The sequence below is a fragment of the Mandrillus leucophaeus genome, unplaced genomic scaffold (genome assembly GCF_000951045.1).
Source record: "Mandrillus leucophaeus isolate KB7577 unplaced genomic scaffold, Mleu.le_1.0 Scaffold587, whole genome shotgun sequence".
NCBI lineage: Eukaryota > Metazoa > Chordata > Mammalia > Primates > Cercopithecidae > Mandrillus > Mandrillus leucophaeus.
Genome location: NW_012106330.1, coordinates 1,234,227 through 1,256,734, shown reverse-complemented (window position 1 = coordinate 1,256,734; position 22,508 = coordinate 1,234,227). Strand labels below are relative to the sequence as shown.

The following is a 22,508-nucleotide window of genomic DNA, read 5'->3' as shown; positions in this document are numbered from 1 at the left end:
GAGTTATACCTGATGTAAATGACGAGTTGATGGGTGCTGACGAGTTGATGGATGCAGCACACCAACATGGCACAAGTATATATATGTAACAAACCTGCCCGTTATGCACATGTACCCTAGAACTTAAAGTATAATAATAAAAAAATTTAAAAAAAATACATTTTTTCTATAGATTTCATTAAATTACAGAGAAATGTAATTTTAAAGGCTATGAAAATAAGGTGAAGATTATGTAATGCTAATAAATGAATAAAATCCATACCAAAGCAGAATATTCTAGATTAATCTGAAAAGCTGTTTCTAAGACTTTAAAAAATGAGAAAAGCCATTTGGCAAAATCTTTAACTTAGAGTTTTTGGTTTGATTTTCCTTCTAGGTTTCAGATTCAGAGATGTGCAACTGATCCAAACAGTTATAAAAGCTTGGTAGACAGCTTTCAAATGATTTTCCAAATGGAAGGGTATGTATATTCTTCATATAGCCATTTTAATATGTTTTTACTTAACATGTTTTCTCATTTTGAATGGTTTATTTTCCTAGTCTTACTAGGGGCAAAATACTTAAAAGGGTAACTTTCTACTTTGTTATGCTTTTCCTAATAACGTGATTGAAAACTGAATGTTTATATAATGGAAACTACCACAAAAAGATATTAATAAGTAGTTTAATGACTAGAGGACAATTTTTAATTTATGCCACTAGGGTTGTTTAAAGTTTTTATAACTGGGGCTCTCTAAACTCAATAGTTCTTTATTTTGGTACTGTAATATAATGTCCAAATTCATTCCCCATTCACACTCTAGTTTATGAATATGCAAATAAAACAGATCTGTATCAAAAATTGATGCATCAAGGCTGGAAGCAGTGGCTCATACCTGTAGTTCCAGCTACTTGGGAGGCTTAGGTGGGAGGATTGCTTGAGCCCGAGAGGTGCAGGTTGCAGTGAGTTAGGATTGCGCCACTGCACTATAGCCTGGGCGATAGTGTCTTTAAGCAAGACTGTCTTAAAAAAAAAAATCGATGCATCCAATTAATTATCTGATCTATTAAATGATCAAATAAATAGAATATTTATTTATATAGGCTAAAATTATGTTCAATGTGTTAGATTCAGTTAAAAACTGTTTCCAATAAACATATGTGTGCACATGTCTATTGGAAGTGAGGGACTAGGGGAGGGATAGCATTAGGAGAAATACCTAATGTAGATGACTGGTTGGTGGGTGCAGTAAACCACCATGGCATGTGTCTACCTATGTAACAAACCTGCACGTTCCTCACATGTATCCTAGAATTTGACGTATAATAAAAAAAAAATTTTAAACTACCCAGTATAATTTTTCAAAGAATATTGTATTTGCTTTTGGAAGTTGTTTTTATAAGAAAATTGTTGAAAAAATAATCTTTCAAATATGTAACAGGAATAATAATAACTAGTATATATTTAGCTTCTATTATGTAGTAGGGATTCTTCTTACAACTGTATTATGTAGGTTCTGTTGGGTTCCATTCCAATTGGACAGATAAAGAAGGCTCAAAGAAGTTAGTAAGTTTCACATTTCTGATGAGTAGTGGAGCTGGGAATCAAATCTAGGTCTGCTTGACCCTAAAACCCATGCTCTTAACTGCTGTAGATCACTACTTGTCTTGCCAGGTTACACTATAAATACTATTCTGCTAATCATTTATTTCAGTTAAACTCGTATTATGGATATCTTTCCATGCCAGTATATTCTCTTTAACAACATAGTAATTTATTTTATCTATATGTTGCAATTTATTAATCTCTATGGTAGACCTTTAGGTTGCTTCCAAATTCTTGCTATTATAAACAATAGTGCAATAAATATTTTCATACTATCTTTGCACATTTGTATCTATTTATATATTTTAATATATAGTATATTTTGATATATTGACATATATATTTATATAACTTTTACATATTTTTATAGTTTTAATATATTAGTACAATAAAGTACATTGTTAGCTGTGGACTTGCAGGATCAAATGATATGCATGTTTTATATGAGAGATGTTGACAAATTACCTTCCAAAAAGTATGTACTGATTTTATACCCTTAAGATTTGAAACTTCTTATTTCTTCACACACTCTCAAACACATTATAAATCATTATTTGGTATATCTGTCACTGATATGTATCTCCCGTTTACCATCTGACCAATGAAAAATAGAACTGTCCTAAGTGCATTCCTTTGAATGTTTTAGGGATTAAGCATACTTTCATATCATTAGGCATCATTTCTTTTGCGAATTGCCTATTTTGTGTCCTTTATCCATTTCTCTTAGATTAGATTTTTTAAAAAATTGATTTGTAGGCGCTTATTATGTATTATAGATACTAATCATTTGACTATTATGTAGACTGTAAACAATTTTTCCAACTTGTCATTTGTCTTACCTATAGTGTCTTATACCTTTCAGAAGTTTGTGATTTTTAAAGATTGTAATTTTATATTATCTATCTTTTCCATCCTGGTATCTAATGATGTCGCATTAAAAAAAATTCTCTAGCCCCAAGATTATAAATATTTTCTTCTGGTAGTTTTTTACATTACAATTTTTAATCCAGTTGATAATTTTTAATGTGCAGTGTGGTATACAGAAATTAAATTTCATTTTGAAATGGTCAGTCAATTGTCCGAACACCACCTGCTGAAAAAAATCTATCCTTTACTCACTAATTGGAAATGCTGCCTTTTTTTGTTTTGTTTTGTTTTTGGGTTTTTTTTTTTTTTTTTTTTTTGAGATGAACTCTCACTCTATTGCACAGGCTGCAGCGCAGTGACACAATCTCAGCTCACTGCAACCTCCGCCTCCTGGGTTCAAGTAATTCTCCTGCGTTAGCCTCCCAAGTAGCTGGGATTACAGGTGCCCGCCACCACGCCCAGCTAATTATTGTATTTTTAGTAGAGACAGGGCCTCACCATGTTGGCCAGGCTGATCTCAAACTCCTGACTTCAAGTGATCCACTTGTCTCGGCCTCCCAAAGTGCTAGGATTACAAGTGTGAACCACCACACCCAGCCAATGCTGCCTTTTTCACATATTAAACTTCTACACATATACCCTCTAATTTTCCATTTTGATTGTCCATTTCCTATTCTGTTTCATTCATTCATCTATCTATAGCTATATCAGCATCATACTGTTTTAATTATTTTATCTTCAGAGTATTTGGGAAATATATAAAAATATACCTCATGGTATGAAGTTCAAACTTCTTGTCATAGTATGCAGAGCTTTCGTGGCATGGTCCTTCTTCATACTCAGATCTGCTCTAGGAATAGCAGACAGTTTGCAGCACTCTGGTCTCTCATATTCTCAGGGTTTTTCCATGCTCTTCCCTATTCCTGAAGGACCCAATCCCCAAACCTCCCCTAGAAACTATCCCTTTCCATTTAAAAGTGACTTCACATTTCACCTTCCCTGACCCTCTTTTCTCTATCATATGCTGAATTATTTTCCCACTCTTTTCTTTACATATGCTATATAAAATTTAGCATACACCATCCTGGTTTATGAAGCTCATTTTCTATCTCCCTTTTCCCACCCCAAGAATATATTTCCTAAGGGTCATGTCCCGATTAGCTCTGTATTCCTTACACTTGTGTTTGGCACTGAGTAGAGACACTCAGTAAGTATGCTAAAAATGAATGGAAGTCATCACACCAACATCATAACGATGTGAAATGAAACAGAGATGATAACTGAAGAGTTATCTTAGTCTATAGAAGATAGACTAACCTCTCTGAAGTTATGATAATAATCTTGATGTTTGATTAAATATTTTGAGGTCACCTAGTGACAAAAGTCGACAAGTTCTTCTAGCTATTACTCTAGTGATGTGGTATCTAAATGCCCTACGTTGATAATATGAACCTTTATATTATGACAAGAGAGTTAAGAAAATCATAGTGCATTATGTAGCCAATGAAAGTATCCCTTTCCTGCAAAACAGTAATGTCAGCATTACTGAGATCTGTGAGCTGTAACAGATATTCCTGAATTGGATGTGGCAGTTCCTTAGCCAAGATCTTCAATTCATGTGTGTTTTGGGAAGAATTTGATGGTTCTGCTTCTGCTTTGATATCAAATAATATAACAAACATACAGTATGTGTGGTCCTTACATAGTGGAATTGGGTTTTTTCTATCCTGTATGTATAATTGCTTCTAGAGCAAATTGACATTCTTCCTGTGATGCCTGTAAATCTGGACATGCTGTTAGCCAAAAGCCAGAGAGCTCTAGTCTTAGAGATGGAAATATTGTAAAAACACAAAATAAAAAGCTCCCTGTTAATTTTTACACAGAGCAAGAGCATTTCATAGCCTTGGGTTAAACGAAAGAAAAAAGCAAAACAAAAAAGAAACGAAAGAGAAGAAAAGAAGACAAAAGCCTTTTAACACATACTGTGTTAATTTTTTTCCCTAGTCAAAGAAGTTCCTTTTGACTTTCTTTGAGAGCCACTCCGTTTTCAAAGATGTTGTCATTCCTACTCAGGTGCATAGAGGCCAGTTTGGCCTGTGGCCTGCAGGGAAGATAGCACTAGTCAATTTTGACTGTTGACATAATTAGGAGAATTCACCTCTCCTGGTTTTTCCTATCTCCTCCAAGTTAAAGGTTTTGAGAGCTCATCCTTTTCTTTTATTTAAAAACATTAAAGTCTGTATTTTTAGTGGAGACGGGGTTTCATTGTGTTAGCCAGGATGGTCTCAATCTCCTGACCTCGTGATCCACCCACCTCGGCCTCCCAAAATGCTGGGATTACAGGCGTGAGCACCGTGCCCAGCCTAAAAGAATACAAAACAATTAGCCGGGCATGGTGGTGGGCGCCTGTAGTCCCAGCTACTCGGGAGGCTGAGGCAGGAGAATGGCGTGAACCCAGGAGGCGGAGCTTGCAGTGAGCCGAGATCGCACCACTGCATTCCAGCCTGGGCAACAGAGCGAGACTCCGTCTCAAAATTAATTAATTAATTAATTAATTAATTAATTAATTAAAGTCTGTTAATACACTTAAAATCTTCACAAATCTCCCATTTCCCCAACGTTAAGAAAATGAAACAGTTCTCTCCACCATTCTTAGAGATGCAATTCCTCACCTCTCTGCTCAGAATTCACTTGCTTTCAACAGACATGAGTCCAAATCCCGTTACTGTTTCTAACGTTCTTTTTCTTCTTAAAAAGCGTAGATACATTGTACTTTTTAATAAAAACCATGTCTTATGAAAGACATGGTTTTTTAACACAGCTTTACAGAAGTGAGGTTAAAGCTTAAAAAGAGAGGCATTCCAAATTCCAGGTAAGGATTTCTATTATAGGGAATCCTCACACTTAGCTAATTTTTACAAAAGAGGCTGTTTTCTATAACACAGAAGAGAGAACTCATAGAAAATGAAGGCAGTGAAGAAATATCACTGTTGCGAGTACCTTCATCATCACCACAACTTTTCATCTGTCTCTGGTTTGACAGAAATAAACTAATAGGTCCATCTACTGTAGTAGAGTGAGCCCAGAAGACATAAAGATACAGCCTAGTTAATTAGCTGCCTTTAAAACCAATAGGGTTGGTTTTGTAAACTCACCTGGCAAACAGTGGCTGGTATCATGGTATTTGCCATGTGTCCATGCATCATGCCTCACTTCCCTTTACCTCAGAGCATCTTATGAAAGTTGGCCTATCTCTTTTGTACTTGTCATTCCTTTAAAAAGAGTGATTGAAATGTTCACAGGTGGGTGAGGGGACTATACATTATGTCAGTGTAAACCCAGGACAGTCTTCCCATCTCTACTCCCACTCTGCCTCCTCTGAAAGTGCTCAATGGCTGTTCTTCCTGAAATAAGGCAAAAATAGGAGTTAAACAGAACTCAAGATACTCTGGTAATGTAGGTAAAGAAAGACTTAAAACTAATATTTATTTTCTTCAGTGTACCATGAACTATGCTAGGATTTTTTTTCATACATTTTTATCAACACAGCACTATTAACACAACATAGAATCCTCATGCCCATGTTTTGTATAAGGTAACTGAAGTTAAATAACTTACCCAAAGCCACGCAGGTATAACTGTGGTTTTTCCGTTAGACTGTATTTGATCTTTCACTGAAAATCAAATTTTGTTATTTATTGGCTGGAAAGAAGACAATATGGAAATAATGGCTGTAAATGGCTAATCTTTAAATGGCTATTCTGAAGTCTTTGATATTCCTAGCCTCAAATCACACAGCGACTTAAAGCAGCTTTATGTCTTCCTTCAAGTAATGTACGAAAGCTCTGAGACCAGTATATGTTAAGTCAAGCAAATCTTGATGATTCTGAGGCAGCACTACAAAGCTCTGGCAACTCAAGACTCAATCTAATCGTTGCCCCATCCTTTGTAATTAGCTCTGTATTTCTGATAAGTTCATGGTTTTCAGTCAGTCAATTTTCATCCTGTTTGTTTCTTAGCTCTCTTATGTGAAAAATTCTTGGGCATTGGTTTGCTCAAGGCAAATAACTAGGAAACAACTAGGTCAGATTAAGCTTAGCTTCAAATGAGAAACATGTTGATTGCTGGTGCCTTCAGAAATATGGTATTCTTCAGAAAGAATTGCTGTAGAAAATATGTGGTTGCATTTGGGGGGCATTTGAACTGTGTTTTGTTTCACGATTTGTTTTCTGTAACCACTGATGCTGCCCCAAGTATCATCTTACAATCAGACCACTTGGTGATTATAATATTTTCTAGTTAAATGACATTTAAGGCCTCGTTTTATGAGCTCAAGCATAATTGGCTAATTTGGTAAACTCCAGATGTGTGAGATAATGTGCCACTCATTTAAGTGCCTTTCAGACGGCACAAATGGCACAGCCCCAGGAGGTATAATCACTCCCTCTTGTTTTCATTAAGAAGGGGAATGAGTGGCTTGTGACACAGACAAAGGAAGTGGGATGCCCACAGCTCTACAACTTAGTAAGATTTTGGACATTTTCTTTTTATCATTGGACTCACACCAAAGTGTTTGGCTCAATTCAATGTCTTAGTAGGTCTACTTTTTAAAAAGTGGTTTACCTAAACTAATATGACTGGGTGGTTTTGAAGCCATGAAAATAGGCTGTCTGAAAATAGAAAGACCTGTCCCTGTAGAAAACCCCCCTGAGTAAAGTAGTCTCTGGAAACCGTCCCTCACCCTCATGTGGAAGTGTGGGTGCGGGGGTATTGGTTTGAAAAAGCAACGGAAGAGCTGACTCTGCCCACAGCCGGGAATCTAATTACTTGACCAATCAGCATTCTCCTCCTAAACTTTCAACTTACAAAATTCCAACTTCATGAAGTCCAGTAGTTGCTGCTGCTTTTTCTCTCCCCTCTCAACTCTCCTGCACCATCTAACAGAGACCAACTCATCCACCCAGCATTGCCAAGCTGGAATGCAGTGGATGGTTCTGGCATCACTGTTTCCTGATCCTGGGGCTGGTTGCTTTTATCAGACTATAGATCCAGTGGAGTTCACAGCTGGCTGAGTCTTCACTCAGATGAGGTCTACATCTCAGACCCCTGAGCAGATAATCTGCCATGCGGATTCATTTTGTGTCGATTATTGGGTGTTGATTGAGTTTGTAAGCCTGGTTTGCCCAAGTGAGTTCCTTTTATGGTAGGCACCAAATGTGCACTGTGACTTCTGTGATGAGTTCCGTGAGTGGTGCCTTGACTGCCTTCACTCCCCTTCTTTTTGTTTTAGCAAAGAGGCCCTTCCTGGTACCCATTGGACCTCCCTCGAGTGCTCCCTTGTTTTTATGTGGTGATGACAAGGAAAGCAGAGAGTCCCAGCTGCTCTTGCTCCCACACTGCCAGAGTTCAGCCATGGCCTGCCTGGGCTTTTAAATGATGCTACAGCAAATTTCCTCTTTAGTTAGAAAAAAAGGGGTTGGGGGTTGGGGGACAAGAAAAAAATAATAGAATAGGTTAGAATTTGGAGAATAAACTATAGCAAATTTATCTGGCATGTCTTAAAAGCGATGGACCTAGGTCTAGAATATGGCTTCCATAGGCTGAAGACATTTTCTTCTTCCAAGTCTTCTCCTGATTCGGAAAGAAAATGTGAGAAGAGATTATCTTAATTCAGGCATGGACGTACTACTATTATTCTTAAATAATCTGTGTTTCTTTTAAAATGGTTTGTTAACTTTGGTATATCATACTCATACATTTTAATTGATTTTTTAAATTGATATAATTGTACAGATTTAAGGGGTATAGAGTGACATCTCAGTACATGCAATGTATAGTGATGAAATCAAAGTAATTAACAGATCTATCACTTCAAACATTTATCATTTCTTGTATTAGAAACATTAACAATCTCTCCTAGCTATCTGAAAGCATGTAATATATTATTGTTAGCTATAGTCATCCTACAGTGCTGTGGAACACTAGAATTTTTCATCCCACTTAGCTGTAATTTTGTGCCCATTAACCCACCTCTTTATTAAAAAATGAAATAAAATAAAAATAAAAATAAATTTAAAAAGCTCTGTCACCCAGGCTGGAGTGCAGTGGCATAATCTCACCTCACTGCAACCTCTGCCCCCACCCCCACCCCGTTTCAAGCAATTCTCCTGCTTCAGCCTTCTGAGTAGCTGGCACTACAGGTGCCTGCCACCACACCTGGCTAATTTTTTATATCTTTTGTAGAGACAGGATTTCACTATGTTGGCCAGGCTGGTCTCAAACTCCTGACCTCAAATGATCCATCTGCCTTGGCCTCCTAAAGTGCTGGGATTACAGGCGTGTGCTACCACACCCAGCCCTTTAACCCACCTCTAACTGTTCTCCCCTTCTCACTACCTTTCCCAGTCTCTAGTAACCATTATTCTACTGTCAGCTTCTATGAGATCAACTTTTCTATCTTCCACATATGAATATTCATAAATTTTTAGTCATCAAGTATATGTAATATCTTTTTACAGAAAGGTTATGTTATGTAGCTAAGAACTTTACATTGAGATTATTTAGCAATTCAAGGTTGAAAATTAAAGGATGAAGGGTCAGAAGAAAGAATACCAAAGAAGAAAAGGCAGTGACTTATTTCAATATTTTTGAAAACAACAGGCAGTTGGACCATGGATACATTATTTGGCTTTTCTATCTTATCAGATTATTCCGTACCACTGCTAAGCCACACAGTTGCTGGCGGAAGCTGTATTGGGTTGTAAAGTAACAGTTACTCCCCAGTCTTCACAATCAGGGAGCAAATGATGAATCTGCAGAGTGCTCAGAGGGCGGCATCCCAGGGCTTCGATGGCCCAGAGTTCTGTTTCCTTTTCTAAATCAGAGGTCTTTTGTTCTGCCACAGAGTGACCTTTAAAATGGTTTCAGCTCCTAGATTTCCCTGCTGTCATCACCACAGACTGCTAGCTGACACTCACACTCCGACTCCCCCAGCCTCTCTCTCACAATGCTTTCCGACTTATTGACTGGCCTTTGGCAAGGATTTAACTGTTGCCAAAGAGTAAGTGAAAACGTTTGCAGTGATGTCAGCCCGTCAGCAAGGCCTGATTAAGAGACCAAACACAGCCTCCCTCAGCGTGTGGTGCTGACAAGAAGGCAAGGAGGACCAGTTGTTTGTGTGGAAATAGTTTTCTTCTAGGAAGGTTGGTGTCTTCAGTTCAGAGCCTGAGCTCCCATTCCGCATGTTTGTGGAGTGTTAATCAAAGTGGAGGGGAAAGGTGGGATTCCATAGCCAATGGGGTATTTCCCATTGGAAATATTTTTAGGCCTTCCTTTAAATTTATTCTGGCTTTCTAATGGGCTGGAAACGTTATTGGGAAAGTATGGCTTTACCAAAACCAAAATCCTTTTTCTAGTGGTGGTTAAAACCGAACATTTTCAAATGAGATGGAAAAAGAGAACTTCCTAAAAGCACTTTTCTACCTGTGCCTGATTATCTTATTGTAGAAAATAACTTAGGCATGATTTGACATAGACAAGGTTAAAGGAGTTCATAGTTTATTATCGTCAATGACTTAATGCATTTTTGACTGGTTTCATGATTTTAGCTTTGCCTTTCCTGCAGGTCTTCCAGGTGGTTTGGAATTGGAGGAAGGGAGGAGATTCTGATAGTATTGTTATAATAGTCATTAGATTCAAAACCACTGTTACCATTTTGGTCCTTTATTGTTTGTGAAATGTATCCATGTATATGACCTCCTTGGTCCTCATAAGAGCCCTAGCAGGCAGGAGGATGAGGAGTACAGTTCTAGTTTTCTGGTCAAGAAACAAATAAGAGTTGTTAAGGGACTTGCCCAGCATTCCACAGCTGTATTTGTTGGGGCTGGGATTCATCCAGTGTCTTCCTCATCCTCTATCATGCTGCCTATTTTGTCAATAACAAAAGAGTGGTACTAGCAATCACAGAAGTAGCACCTCACATTTACACCATTCCTTCTTTGAGTTCAAAGCCTTGTCACGTATCTCATCTCAGTTGGCTGAATTTCATCTAGGGATGGTATGACTGCTGACAATGTTTCTGGTCTATGTACAAGAAAACTTCAGCAGAAAGGGGTTTAGTGGGATTCCCAGAAAAATTGATCGTGATATCAACACTCAAAGAATGCAGAGGTTTAGTTTGTTTTGTTTTGTTTTTTAAAAAAAAGTCTTAGGCAAATTGAATTAGATTACACATGTCTTTTGACATGTGGCACCATCATTCTGAGACCGAGGTTTGGACCTGTGGTCCTTAGGACAGAACCATCTCCAAAGAGTAGTTACCAGACACAGTGTGAGGTTAAGACTCACTGAGTGAACTTAACTCGGTTATTTCACCTGCGGGTGTCTTGGCCTATCTCAAGATGAATTGGGTAATAACCAAAAAAACTTCATGAAACATGAAATAAGGCATTTAACCAAAGTTCCTTGGATGAATTGTCAGATGGGAGTGAAGAATCATCACATGATTACAATATATGTTGAAATATATAGTCACCAAATCCTAGAGAAAATGCCAGCGTTATACAGTGGCTTGGTTGTCCTGCTGATAAATAGTGTTTGTCACTCTCTTTGTGTGGCCACAGAGAACTCAGAGGAAAACAAGATACCAAAAAATCTAACATAGTCACAGTCTCAGTGATGACAGAAAATGAGATAAAGTGTTAGATACATTTCGGAAACTCTTAAAGAGAGGTCGTGAGTTTATTGTTAGAGGAATTAGTTTTTTAAATTTTTTTTACATAAAACCTCTCCTATATTAGAAGAATCAAGAACCAAAAGGAGAATTACCATTTCGTATACTATACATTTTCAGTGAACGGGTCAACATACATTTTGAAATTCAAATAATAAAATTTCCAAAGATTGACACTATTTGTAAAGGAACCAAAATTGAAAGAATGTTGCGATATAACTCATTAAGCAATAAGACATATTGATAACTAAAGACCTGGCTTCATGTGTAAAATAAAATATGTGTTACATTTCAAAAATGTTTCTTAACTACCTGTTCACTCCTTAACCCCATGAACTGTCTCTGTCTACAACCTTGTGTTCATACTGTTCTCCCAGAGCCTACCACAGACCTTCTGTCTTTTTCCACGGAATCTGAGATACTGACAAGTATAAGATATTATTTCATTAGAGAGAAAAATGCCGATAATTAAACTGTTTACAATGATTTGACAATGGATGTGGGTGATGAGTAAGAAGAAATTTCAATGACTTTCTAGTGTTTGGCATTCCAGAGGCACCTAGCTAAACAATGCCCAAGTTCCTGATCCATAGATATTATATGATGATAAGATTTTACCACTAAGTGTTGGAAAAAATTTTACCCTCTGGTTTGAATCTTTCAGGCTTTATTTTACCCAATATCATTAGATACCTCTTATGTTCCAGCCCTTCTGGAACAATTATAACTCCTGAAACAATTTTTCTATGCATATTTCTCATGCATGTTCATTAGCCAAGAATGTCCTTTCCCTTCTTTCCACCTGTGGAAATTCCAGTCATCCAAAGACGTCCAGCTCATATACTGTTTTCTCTTTGATGTCTCTCATCATCCAAAAGGGAAATAATTTCCTCCTTCTGTTCTCTTGTAGCACTTTGTTCCTCTATAGCAACACTTATCTTGGGGATCAAAGAGACCTGGATTAGAATTCCACTTAGAAGTTTTGGGACCTTGGACAAATTACTTAACCTCGTTGTACTTCAGTTTTTTCATTTGTAATATGGAGACAATAACCATACTTTATTGCGTTGCTAGCACTCAGTATTAATATATGGCATATAAATATACACATAATGATTGTTAGCTAGTTTTATTTTTAGTACCTTATATTGTAGCCAATTACTTGTAACTATTCATTGTTATGTAAATATGCAGAACTCTGATGAAATAATATTTGGGGCTCTTATAGTGTATCACATAGTTCTTTATATATAATCATATATAATCATCACCCAATTTGTGTTTGCTGAATTTAATTAAATAATTACTAGTTTCATATGCTTAGCTATTCTGGACATATTAATATTAAAAAATGTATAATCAAATCAAAACAAAGAGCAAGAAAATTTATGACGCCCATGGTATCATTAAGACCAAGATTCTAAACATGATAATTTGTCTATAACCCCAGAAGAGTAACATCTTTATAACAATCTCAGGAAAACAGTAGAATGATTTTCATGGCCACACAGGTGTGTGAAGGTGAGGCATTCGATTTTGGCATGTAGTTTTTAGATTCGGGCACTTCACCGCTGGCAAATGATGCTGACCGGCACTGGGAGTAGTCTAATTAGGGAAACTGTGAAGGCTGAGGAAGACCAAAGTGAAATGCAAACTGTCTGCTTCCATTTCTTTGAACGTGTTCTGTCTTCACTACTGTTCTCCTTAAAGCACTTCCTGTCTAGAGTTGAATAAGCAGAGGGACAAAAACTGTATACATAAAACTCAAATACTCAAGTAGATTAAAAAATGAAGTAAGTAAAAGCAAAAGAACATTTGAAGTGAAATAAGAGGCAGGTTGAGTTAGGATTTTGAAAGATAATATTATAGAGACTCTTGGTTTCAGACACCACAGAGTAGCTTGCATCAGAAGAACCCTCCTGCTGAAAATAACAGTAAGCAATAGACAAAATACACAAAACTACTTTTGAAGGCATTGGAGAGCTACCGAAGCATGCAGAACTGATGGGAGGCTACAAGACCTGAGGGAAGGAAGCCTAGAGAAGTAAGTTCTACTTTCACCCAGGCTTTTTACCTAAAGGCTTTGCTAAGTCTTGTGGGAAGTGTTGGGGGAAGGAGTCAAAACCACCTCTGGACTGAGGAGGGGGTTGTAGGTTGGTGTTCAGGGATGCCAAATGTCTGAGACCTGAGAAGTAAAGATCCTGGTGAAGAGGGAAACTGATAAGACAAGAGCCCAAAGATCTATATGCAATTTCCCCTTGAGGCATTTGCCATCTCTTGAGCCACATATGAGCAAGAGGAAACTCCAAGAAACCCAGGGGGAAACACTCCAGCAGTTGGAAAGCTATAGAGATGAGCAGAGACTTCAACAGCCCCTTGATGCTGAGGAGGCAAGGGTTGGAGTTCAAGTCCAGCCAGGTGGAAGGGCTCTGTAAGCACCCCAGGTGTTCAGTTGAGGCCCAGAATGTCCACTCCCAAGAGTAAGAGCTCTGCCTTAGGAATAGGGACAAAGCATAAATACGTTGTCCCTAACAAAGCCTAAAACCCACCCTCAGCAAAATGAAGGTGGTTTTCTGTAATCTGTCTGCTTGCTGAGAAAAAAATGATTCCATCTTTGGAGGAAAGTACCATCATCCAGGGGCTTTTCAATGTTTATGCACAACGTCCTCTACTCAATAAAAAATTAGAGGGCCTTCGAATAAAAAAGACCAACTAACTAAACATCAAGAGAAGCAGAGACAATAAGTCATTCAAATTTTGGAATTATCAGACTGAGATGTTAAATTTTTTTTATTTTTACTCGAGTAAAATATACATAACATAAAATTACCTTTTTAAGCATTTTTTTAGCATACAGTTCAGTGGCCCTAAGTGAAGTCAATGTCATGCAACCATCAACACTATGCATCTTCAGAACTTTTCATCTTCTCAAACAGAAAATCTATACCCTTAAACAATAATTCCCCATTTCTCCCTCTCCACAGCCCCTGATAACCTCCATTCTATGTTCAGTCTCCACGAGTTTGACTACTCTAGGTGTCTCATATAAATGGAATCATACAATATTTGTTCTTTTGTGACTGACTGGCTTATGTCCCTTAACATAATGTGCCTTCAAGGTTCATCTGTATTGTAGCATGCATCATCATTCCCTTCCTTTTTAAGGCTGAATAATATCCCATTGTATGTATGCAACACATTTTGTTTATCCATTCATATCCAGGTGTCAGTGGACCCTTGGGCTGCCTCCACCTTTTGGCTATTGGGAGTAATGCTGCTATGAACACTGGTGTACAAATATCTGTTGGAGTCTCTGCTTTCAGTTCTTTGGTGTATATACCCAGAAGTGAGATTGCTGGAGCATATGATAATTCTATGTTTAATGGAGAATGACTTTTTTAAAAAGCTATAAGAATTATGCTCAAGAAAGTAGAAGATGGAAAATTTCACCAGAGACTTGAGATCTGCAAAAACAAACTTTTTTTAAAAAAAGAATTCAAATGTAAATCCTGAAAATGTCAGATTGATGCAAAATTAATAGCAGTTTTTGCCATTAAAAGTAAGACTTTTAATGTTTTATCCTTCTAGTATTTGCTGGTAGGTACTCAATATTGTACTTAGTTGATCAAGTTATTTGAGGAATAATAATAATAATACATATATTTTTGGTTAGAGAAATAACATTTTTAAAATTTTATTTTAAGCAACTAAAACAATAACTTACCAGGTGCTGAGTGCTTTGCTAAGTGCTCTAACTCATTTAGTCCTCACAACAATCCTATAGGGGAAGAACTACAATTCTTCCTATTTTATTGATGAGTCAGCCAAGGTCAAAATGTTTGTGTCACTTGTCCAGTTTCCCGTAGGTTGTAGGAATTTTAACCCAGGTAACCTGGGTCCAGATCTTAACCTCTATTTTAAAAGATAAACTTAAAAAAACATAAATTATTCTTTTTTCACTAAGTGGCTACTTTATAGCTTTAGAAAATAAATGGAAAACTGAGAAACCAAATTGGTTGGTGACATCAGTTAGGGCGCTAAACTCTTCTTATAATATGACCTTTACATTTTTTTCAAATGTTTCTTCAGGATGCCAGGGCACTACTTGATATATTTTGGCATGGGCTCTGTTATGCATGTTTGACATATGAGAAACACCACCATGGTGAATAGAATGTTCCAACTTTCTCCTTAAACTCCAAATTGCTCAGGGCCACAAGATACAAACCATGGGTTTAAGTTTGACACCCTCAATTTCCTTCTTTCATGTTTGTGGATCTCATTCTCAGAATGCTGGCACTTTACCTTTCTACATTCTTGTCTTCACTCCTTCCTCTACCCCATCATCTGTCTTAAACGTTTGATCTTTTTGCTACACCTCCTCAGAGCATGATGGCTTTTGATGGCACATCTCTTCTCCAGTGATGGGGCATTCCTGGGGAAATCCATCTTCTTTCAGCCTTGGCAGGGAAGATCATACATTTATTGTATAGAACAAAGGGAGTATTCATTCAGACCTGAAGATTCCCAATACATTTGCCTTTAGTTCTCTTGTCCTCAAACTCTTTATTCACCCAGGTTACATTTCTAAGTCCCTCATATCCTATTTTGATCTCATTTGTTTAATCGATTTCTCTTTCTCTCTGTCTCTCTCTCCCTATTAGAAGAAAAAGAGCTGCTCATTTCAGACAGAAGATTAAAATGAACAGCTCCTTTTGAATGCTGGACAATCTCATTATTAAATATTTCTTAATCTCTCTGGTGTGAGACATAGTTCCCTGAAGTATACAAAGTATTTTGATATAGAAGGAGATGGAAGACAAACATTAATCCAGCTAAAAAAAAAAAGATATCTGCATCTTTTCTGTATTGATGTCATTTTCTTTACCAGCCTTATAAGAAAACGTATGACCCAGCAAGCAAATGGTATTTACTGACTGCCCATGTGTACACAGTCCTCTGTTAGGCAGCATACCGGGTACATAAAAAAAGACCCAGCTCTGGCCTTCTAAACAGTTAATTCTGCAATAAAATGACTGTATGAGCAAAAACGAGTGTTTCAGTCACATGATTCTATTAGCCTTTGTGGAAAAATCCTTCTGAAAGCAACTGCAAAAATGTTAGACATTTGACCAGTTGGAAAATACGTTTGCATTTTCAATACCTACAGGTTTCTTCACACTTCTTGTATAACCATTCTCAATTACAGGAAAAAAACCCACCAAAACTATGAAGGGACTTTCCAGACAGAAGTTAACTGTCCCCATAGGAAATAAAATCTTCAAAGTGTCCCTTTCATTGAACTTGTTTTTCTTCCTAGGACAAATGGATACATCAGACATAAAATTTAACAGAGACACTAAAGTAAGGGTCTGGCTTACCTGAATAGGAGAGGTTACAGCATTCCATTAAGAGGACGCCAAGGTGCTAACAACGCACTGACTACTTTCTATCACGTTGTATTGAACTTCTAATCACCATTGACTATATGTACCATCATTTATTTAGGATTTCAACAGCCTCCAGTTAAACTCGGCTGTGTGATTCTATTTTACATTTCTTTTTCTGTGTGTTTGTTTTAATTTAAGAGCCAGTATACATATTGACAATTCTTTGACAGCAAAGGTAAAACCACCAGGAGTATATCTGTTTATTGAGGACTGACAGCTTTATAGCTAACATAAAAATAATCTAATGTTTATTGGGGCAAATGTTTGGACTGAGGATTAAGTGAAACTACTGAATAGAGAAAACCTTTTCATCCTATTCAGGCTTTTCAAATAAGGTTTGGGATCAACTACATAAAAACTTTTTGTGTTGATTTCTTTAATGCTCTTCCCTTAATTTGTCCCACTACTCACTCCCTTCCACTCTGCTACCCCAAATTAGGTTTTACAACAAGGGTTTTAAAGTAAGTAAAACCTTGAAAAGGAAGATGCTACTGTTCAGAGATTCATTGCTACAGAATTTACATGGGCCATATGAACTTTCTAGATGACAGCAAAGCAAAATCTAAACCATACTGTTTATAATATAAACTGTCTTTTTCTGCTGTTTCATATAGCTTACATATAAGAAGAGCCCTTGAAATTTTGTTTGTTTGTTTTGTTGCTTTTTTAAAAATTCATTATTAGAGATGAGAAGCAGAACTTATTTTAAACTCTTCTGAAACTGGTTTTAAGGAGTCTTAAGGAGCCTTTTTTCCTCTCTTTTGCCTTCAGCCACATATCAGCAGCATTAGATTATTGTCTTTATTTTGAATGTCACATTTGAAAGGTCTTAAAAAATCTGATCTTTCTATAAATGGAAAATTACTTCTTTGAAGAGTTAATCCAACTATGAGATTAAAAATAACTAATCAGACTATTGTTAGATTAACAATTCTTGACTTCAATATTTTGAAATTTGATGTTAGTTATAATTACCACTAATATTTCTTTTCCTAACATCTTTCCTCCAATGAATGAAGAATTTTATACTCATCTAACACATCTTAGCAAGGTTCAGATCAGCTATTGCTACTTCTCGCTTTCCCACACTCCTCCACCTTAACCCATCTTCTGATCCTATGTCCACTGAGTAAAATAGATGGGAGGAAAAAATTAAGCAACTTGTTAAAGGCCACTAAGGAGTGGTTGCAGAGCTAGAAATGGAAACCAGGCTTACTTGCTGAGTCCAGCGCCCTGAGGCAGTTAAGTAAAGTGCATTGGCTCTTTCCCTTTGAAAAGTCTGTTTATCTTCTGACAAAGCTGATGTGTGAACATTTGAATAGCTCAGTTTTCAATTTCATCACTGGAACTAAGTGTCCACATGGATCTTGGCAGGTTTTTGTGACAGTGTGCTGCGTGCCATACGTGTGAATAGACCAAACAGGGTCTGGAAATGTCAGAATTTTGCCGCCACTGAGAGATTGTCTTAGCAAGGAATTTTCTACCAGGTGTGCAAAATTCACACTTTACTGGAAGGCAAGTAGTAAGTTCTCCAAGGTCAGGATCCTATTGTACACATCTTGGTGACCCTGGGACCTGATGGAGCGCCTGAGTCCTAGATGGAATTCCACAAATGTTTGTTGAACTAAACTATATTAAAATGTTCGATTCTTTTTAAAGATTGATTTGGTCCTTTTGAAAGAAAGAAAAGATTACCATACTGTCTTTTTTATTTACTGAAGTGGAAAATGTGATCTATTCCTCAATATATTTAACTTATTCTTAATTCCTTTCTGCATCATGTTCATGGTGGTGATGATTGCCTGCATCGTAAGGCACTATAATGCTTTGACATGCCGAGATTGCCAGTAAATTGGCAATTATGGTATCTATGGCATTTTCATTCTGTTCCTAGAACATCAACCTGTTAGCTCTTCTTAGAGACTTGTGGGCCCTTTTTCTGATTTCCACTGTGCAACATTTCATTTTCTTAATAAATGAAGTAAGACATCTCATCTCTCAGACACCATGGTTGTCCTTTATCACATTTCCCATGACTTTGATGAGCTGAAACAACTCCTTGGCATTTAGATTATTCTTGTTCTGAGGTGGTTACATATATGCTGTGTTGCCTCTGAACTCTAAACTTCCTCTACCCGCAATCCTCTTGTCTCCTGCAAGCTAGTCTGCATGAACTGCCTATTACTTTTCAGGCACAGCTTCGAGTACTGATATGGTTCTCTGATTCATACTATGGGTTTGGTTCCTGCTTCCTTGTAGGGGTTGTGACAGGAGTCTCAACCTGACAAATAGTCAGCTCCCACCTGTCCTTGTAAGGAGGGATGACTTATTTAAGGTGTGTGAGTAATACTGCACAGATGCTTCTCAGATCCACACTGTCCATCATGGATCCACAGTGGCCCCAGTATTGGAAATAAGCCATTTCTCAGCCTTGGGCTTCTGTGACTAAAAATCTAGAAGTTATGAGCAACCTCTTATAAATCCATCCTTTCTTTAAAACAAAACACAAAAATGTCAAGCAACACATGTCTAAGTGATTAGCATTTTATTTTACACTTTCTGCAAGCTGTATGGACCTTGTTGCTATCTGTTAGGCAAGAAGAATGGTACTGCTAGGTATGCTACATTCTCATCTCAAACAAGCTGGACTTTAGGCTGACTTCAGAAGTCAGCCTAAAGAATCATGTGATACAACAAACCTCTGCCCTGAGCGACATGATGATCATAATGGACTGGTTTACTTGTAACTTGAAATTGACCAAAGGAGCTACTTTACTTATGATCCTTAAGACCTTAATAACAAAGTTAAAATCATTTTTTAATGCTGTATACCATTCAATAGCATTTTAAAATCATATTCTAATTTTGATTTTTAAAGAGAAGTGTTCTCTAAAGCCTCCATAACAAAAAGAGCAATTTATATGGACTTTTTTTAGTGGTATCTTTAAGGTTATTATGAGGTCTATAGTCTTATTAGGGTGGCCTGGGAATTCCCTCATTTCCCCTTAATTGACAAAGTCATAATAAATAAAGTTTTTACTAGCATGGTCTAGTGGCCCCCAAGTTGTAAAAGCATAGCAAATGATAAAAATCCATGTAGTAAAATCCATAAATTAATCTTGTAAATAAAATTTGAATTATTTGAAATTTACGAGATTTTAGTATTTTTACTTACTAGTCAATTTCATATATGCCCTGAGCCATTTAAACAAACAACCTTTTAATTTTTATTCCTTGGAGAAGAGTCTTTCTTACTAGGAATTTTTTTTTTTTTTTCTTTGAGATGGTGTCTTGCTCTGTCCCCCAGGATGGAGTGTAGTGGTGTGATCTCAGCTCACTGCAACCTCTGCCTCCCGGATTCAAGCGATTCTCTTGCCTCAGTCTCCCAAGAAGGTGGTACTACAGGCGTGCGCCACCCACACCTGGCTAATTTTCATGTTTTCGGTAGAGACAGGGTTTGACCATGTTGGTCAGGCTGGTCTTAAACTCCTGACCTCAGGTGATCCACTCACCTTGGCCTCCCAACGTGCTGGGCTTATAGGCATGAGCCATCACTCCCGGCCTGGGATGTTTATATATATATATATAATCAATAAGCAACTATACAATGAAATGTTTGACTCATTACATAGTCATATTTTCTAATCCTGTTTCAGTCTGAAACAGCATTTACATATTGGTGGTGTGTCTATTAAAAGACTCATTGCAATTCATGTTATTAAAACTTTATTGGAAGTGAGAGTTAATTTTTCCCCTTCTTTTGAGACAATAAAAACACGCCTGGAGAGAAGTGAAAAAGTGAACATCACTAACTAGGAAAGCTTCTTACTCATTTCTGTTCCCTTGTTGGCACTCTGTACATCTGCCTCTGATCATATGTGTTCATTGCCTGCATGGTACTTGACCTACACTAGCCTGGGCCACAGACTTTTATTTATGCATGTGCCTTATTGCTTGCTGATTGACAACTTCATCTCCATTAACTATGTATTTTCCATTGAATTTTCCTGTGAATATTTTCATATTCACTTTCCAAGTCTGTTTTCTTTTCATAGCCCAATAAAATAAATGTGTTTCATGAACTTCTTTGATTTGCTTCTTCTTGCCAAGTTTTTTTTTTTTTTTTTTTCTGATCTGCAAAATGAGCATTTCACTCTAGGTTTCTTGAAGGTGTGTGTGAGTTGACAAAGTTTCATTGTATAAAAAGAACCAAGCCAAAACTTGCCATTCAAAAGAAAATGCCAGAGGAGAATAAAGGCCATATGTCAATACAGAGAAAAAGACTGACTACAGCTATTTTCTTCTGCTTGGTGTTTATAGTTATTTCTATGGAAACTGCACGTGGATTTCTGAGGATTGAATTTGATCCTGGGGATGTACACAATCAACTTTGAAAACATTTGATTCATTAACTTTAGGTTCATCATATGCTTGTCCTCCTTAACTCCTAACCGCAAATAACATGACATGTATGAGACCATCATGATATTCAGGCTGGGTTGTTGGTTTTTTTTGTTGTTGTTGTTGTATTTTCTGGGAGGAGCAGAGGGGAGAAGGCTCATGGGAGAGGCTTATTCTACTTACATATGACTGCAAGGTACAGAATAGCATGTTAGCTTCCTCCCCACATTTCCTCAGTGCTTAGAGGCATGAACTGGAGCTTCTTTCATTTATTCCGTTAATTCATATTTTTGCATTATTTATGTTTCCATATTTTCCATGGACAAAAACAATTTGTTTATCTATTTCTTCATTCCCCCAACATCCCATTTCTGTTTTCTCTCAATAAATAGCTGATTGGGAGATTTCAGATTATGAGAAAATTTTCCTGTTGCAGTCCCCACATGGCATACAGAGATGATCAGATCATAATATATTTTCCCATGTTTTTGCCTGTTTGTAGTCAGAGCTTTTAGTTTTGTTTGTGCTAAACATGTGTACATATATGTATGTGCTTAAAGATGATATTTTTGTCATACTCAGATTAGGAAAAGTAATAAAAAAGTAATGCCGGTATAAGACGCCATTTCAGAGGGTAAGGGCAGTAGAGGAAGACAAAGGTTAGCAAATAAGAACCAGAGATGGGTGTTTGAGGAAGAGATATGTGGCAAGGACTGCTTTTAAGATGTGGGGTATAACATGTGTTAGGATCTGTGATCATTGTAAAATGATTTTTTCTTGATGGAACTCTTGGTGGCATTGGGCACCTGAATGCTCTCTCAGAATGCATGATACCCAAAATTAGTTCTATAAATTGCTTAACTTTTTTAATGAGAGAGGAAATATCATATTGAAGAAATGGAAGTAATAAAGGTTTTTAAGCTGATGGATTAAATGTTAGAGTTTTAAATACCAAAATTCATGGAGTAAATGTACAAATTAAGCTCTTGTCACATAAAGGTATCCACTTTGTGTGTGCAGTTTGAGATTTTTCAGGGAGTCATTAGCTAGATGGTGTCCTTTGCATGCCCTGAAGTTGCCTGCACTTTGGACATTTCACAGTTTATTAGCAACTCTATCACAAACCAATTTTTCTATTTATTTAATACTTGGTCCAACATTTTCATGGGGGAGGGGTATGTTACAGCTCTTGACTTCGGGTTTTCAATTACCCCTGTGGTCTGCCTCCCATTAACAGGAATAATTGGGAACTGGATGTGTAGAATACAGATTCGCAGCCATTGAAGAATGCTGCTAGAAACATGAATTTTACAGGCCTTTGTTAAAGTCCCTTCAAAAGGATCATGTTTTTGTAAAGATTTCAGATATCAGACCTCAGATACACTTTTTTTCTCTCTCTCTCTCCTAAATGTAAAATACTGCCCTATTCTCTCCTTCTTTAGGACTAGCGTGGGACACATCATGAGCCACTGGC

At 37.1% G+C, this 22,508-nt stretch overlaps 1 protein-coding gene across 2 annotated transcripts in view; it reads left to right on the top strand.

Annotated features, from left to right (window-relative positions):
* Positions 1–22,508, top strand: part of SLC25A21 (solute carrier family 25 (mitochondrial oxoadipate carrier), member 21) — a 552,502-nt gene that overhangs the window by 389,132 nt on the left and 140,862 nt on the right. For both annotated transcript variants that reach the window (XM_011999189.1, XM_011999188.1), the window contains exon 3: positions 377–460. In XM_011999189.1, coding sequence (XP_011854579.1) covers positions 377–460 — 84 coding nt within the window. The remainder of the gene's footprint in view (positions 1–376; positions 461–22,508) is intronic.